The 2,052-nt window shown below is 31.3% G+C and overlaps 1 protein-coding gene across 3 annotated transcripts in view; it reads right to left on the bottom strand.

Annotated features, from left to right (window-relative positions):
• Positions 1–2,052, bottom strand: part of LOC106869338 (serine/threonine-protein kinase 10) — a 115,442-nt gene that overhangs the window by 106,001 nt on the left and 7,389 nt on the right. For all 3 annotated transcript variants that reach the window (XM_014915051.2, XM_014915052.2, XM_052965710.1), the window contains exon 4: positions 1,078–1,200. In XM_014915051.2, coding sequence (XP_014770537.1) covers positions 1,078–1,200 — 123 coding nt within the window. The remainder of the gene's footprint in view (positions 1–1,077; positions 1,201–2,052) is intronic.

Below are 2,052 nucleotides of genomic sequence, written 5' to 3'. Positions count from 1 at the left end.
TGGAAATAAAATGAAAAATAAAACAGATTTAAACATAAAATTTTTAAAATGTTATCTAAAAATATTTTATGCAGTCTGAATATAAAATGTTATCTGGAGTAAAGGGGTAAGCATATTAATGGTAGGATAAAATAGAATGAGAAGATGTGATTTTTAAAAGAAATAAAAACTATGGGGACAAAGAATGATTTTCAGAATGATAAAAAACAGAAAGAAGAGCATTAAAGTATGAATAAAGTATGAAAAAATAAAACAAGAGAAACTAAAGAGAGAGAGAGAGAGAGAGAGAGAGAGAGAGAGAACAGTACAGATGGGGAAGCAGAGATGAGAGCAAGATAGCAAGAGCAAGGGGAAGTCCAAAAGAGAGAACAAGATATACAATGGTGATGGAGGTAAAAGAAAGCAGACACATGCAAGATAGATAGAATAGCGAAAGAGAGAAAAAGTAGAGATGAGATGAGAAGATAGAGAGAATGCAGAGATGTAAGAAAATGTAGGGACAGAAGTGAAAGAGCAGATGAGATGGAGCAAAGATGAGGATAAGAAAGAGTAAAGACAAGAGTAAGAGACAAGAATATGAGAGAGTAGAGAAAAGAGAGGAAACAACCGACAAACAAATGAGGCAGAAACTGTGAGAGAGAGGATACAAGAGATTTTAAAAGCAAGCAATAGAGAAAGAATGAAGGGAGGAGAGAGAGATTTGAAACAAACGAGAAAAGGGGACTTGAAAAAGGAAATGAAAGAGACTAGAAAGAGAAGGAGGCGAGTGAACAAATAAAGTAACAACTGAAGAGCTAAATGAACATATGAACTCATACATACATAAGAGTAAAAAACTGAAAATGGAAAGGACTAAATGGATAAAACAGTGAACAGGCAAAATAAAGAAGAGGCTGAAGACTAAATGGACAATAGACTAAGTAAAAGACTAAATGGGAAAGAAACAGAATGAACATAAGGAAAAAAAATGAATGAAAAAAAAAAACAAGGAAATGACAACAAAAAGCATGGAGGAAAAAAAAGATCAAATTTCTTAAGGAAGGAATTATTATAAAAGGGAAAATGTCTGTTGTGAACCTTGATTGACTTTATATCTTCTTCATCATCCATTTCAAGAACTGTCTCCTCCACTTCAGCCTTTGCTTCACTCAACAGGTTTAATATTGCTTTCTTGTTAGTAAAAGCTTTGATAAAAGGATGCTGAAATAACAAAAAACAAAGTTTAGATAGTTGCCAATTGAAAAAGAACCAATTCTATTTCAAGGTGTGTCAGCAATTGTGTTTTACCTGGACAAATATTTGTGTGTTTTTCTTGCCCTCTTGTAAGAGTATGACTCTGTATATACATATGCAATTGTACATATATGCATATATTCATAAGTGACAGAATGTGTGATTTTCCATGTCTGTACATATGTTTTCACATGTGCATCAGTGTAAATGCAAAACTAAAAACATCTGCCAGACAAATTATAATAGAAAGTAAATTGTGAAGAAAATATAAAAATACTCATGATACAGTAATATGTATTACATATCAGTACTGTATAGCAAAATATAGATAATATGAATATAGCTTTCCAATATCCAATATAAATAAACATCCTCTGTAAGATGAAGTATTTTAATCTACTGAGTGTATATATGTGTAATGATTTTCCAGCAGTTTAGTGCAAGACTAGCAACCAAATTAGAATTGGTAATTGACATGTAATTTTATTACTTTAAAATCCATCCTTTAGTATACTGCTAAACAGTAGCTTATTAGCTGCAAAAGAAATTTGGTTTACCTGAATATATTCTAATATCTATGGAAAAAAATCTTTGCCAAGATTGGTCAATTTGCACATGTATGTGTGTGGTTGATGCCAAAGATAACAATGATTACATATCTATATTTATGAACTCAAGATAATCCTCTCTAAATCACAAAAACAATCCATCAAGCCAGTTTTCTATAAAGATAAAATAGATGACTTATAAATTTAACCTAGTTATGATGATGATAGCCAATTGTTGGATGATTTTACAATACGAGCAAATGAACTGGGC

Source organism: Octopus bimaculoides, chromosome 2, assembly GCF_001194135.2.
Source record: "Octopus bimaculoides isolate UCB-OBI-ISO-001 chromosome 2, ASM119413v2, whole genome shotgun sequence".
NCBI lineage: Eukaryota > Metazoa > Mollusca > Cephalopoda > Octopoda > Octopodidae > Octopus > Octopus bimaculoides.
This window is presented reverse-complemented; position numbering and strand designations above follow the sequence as displayed.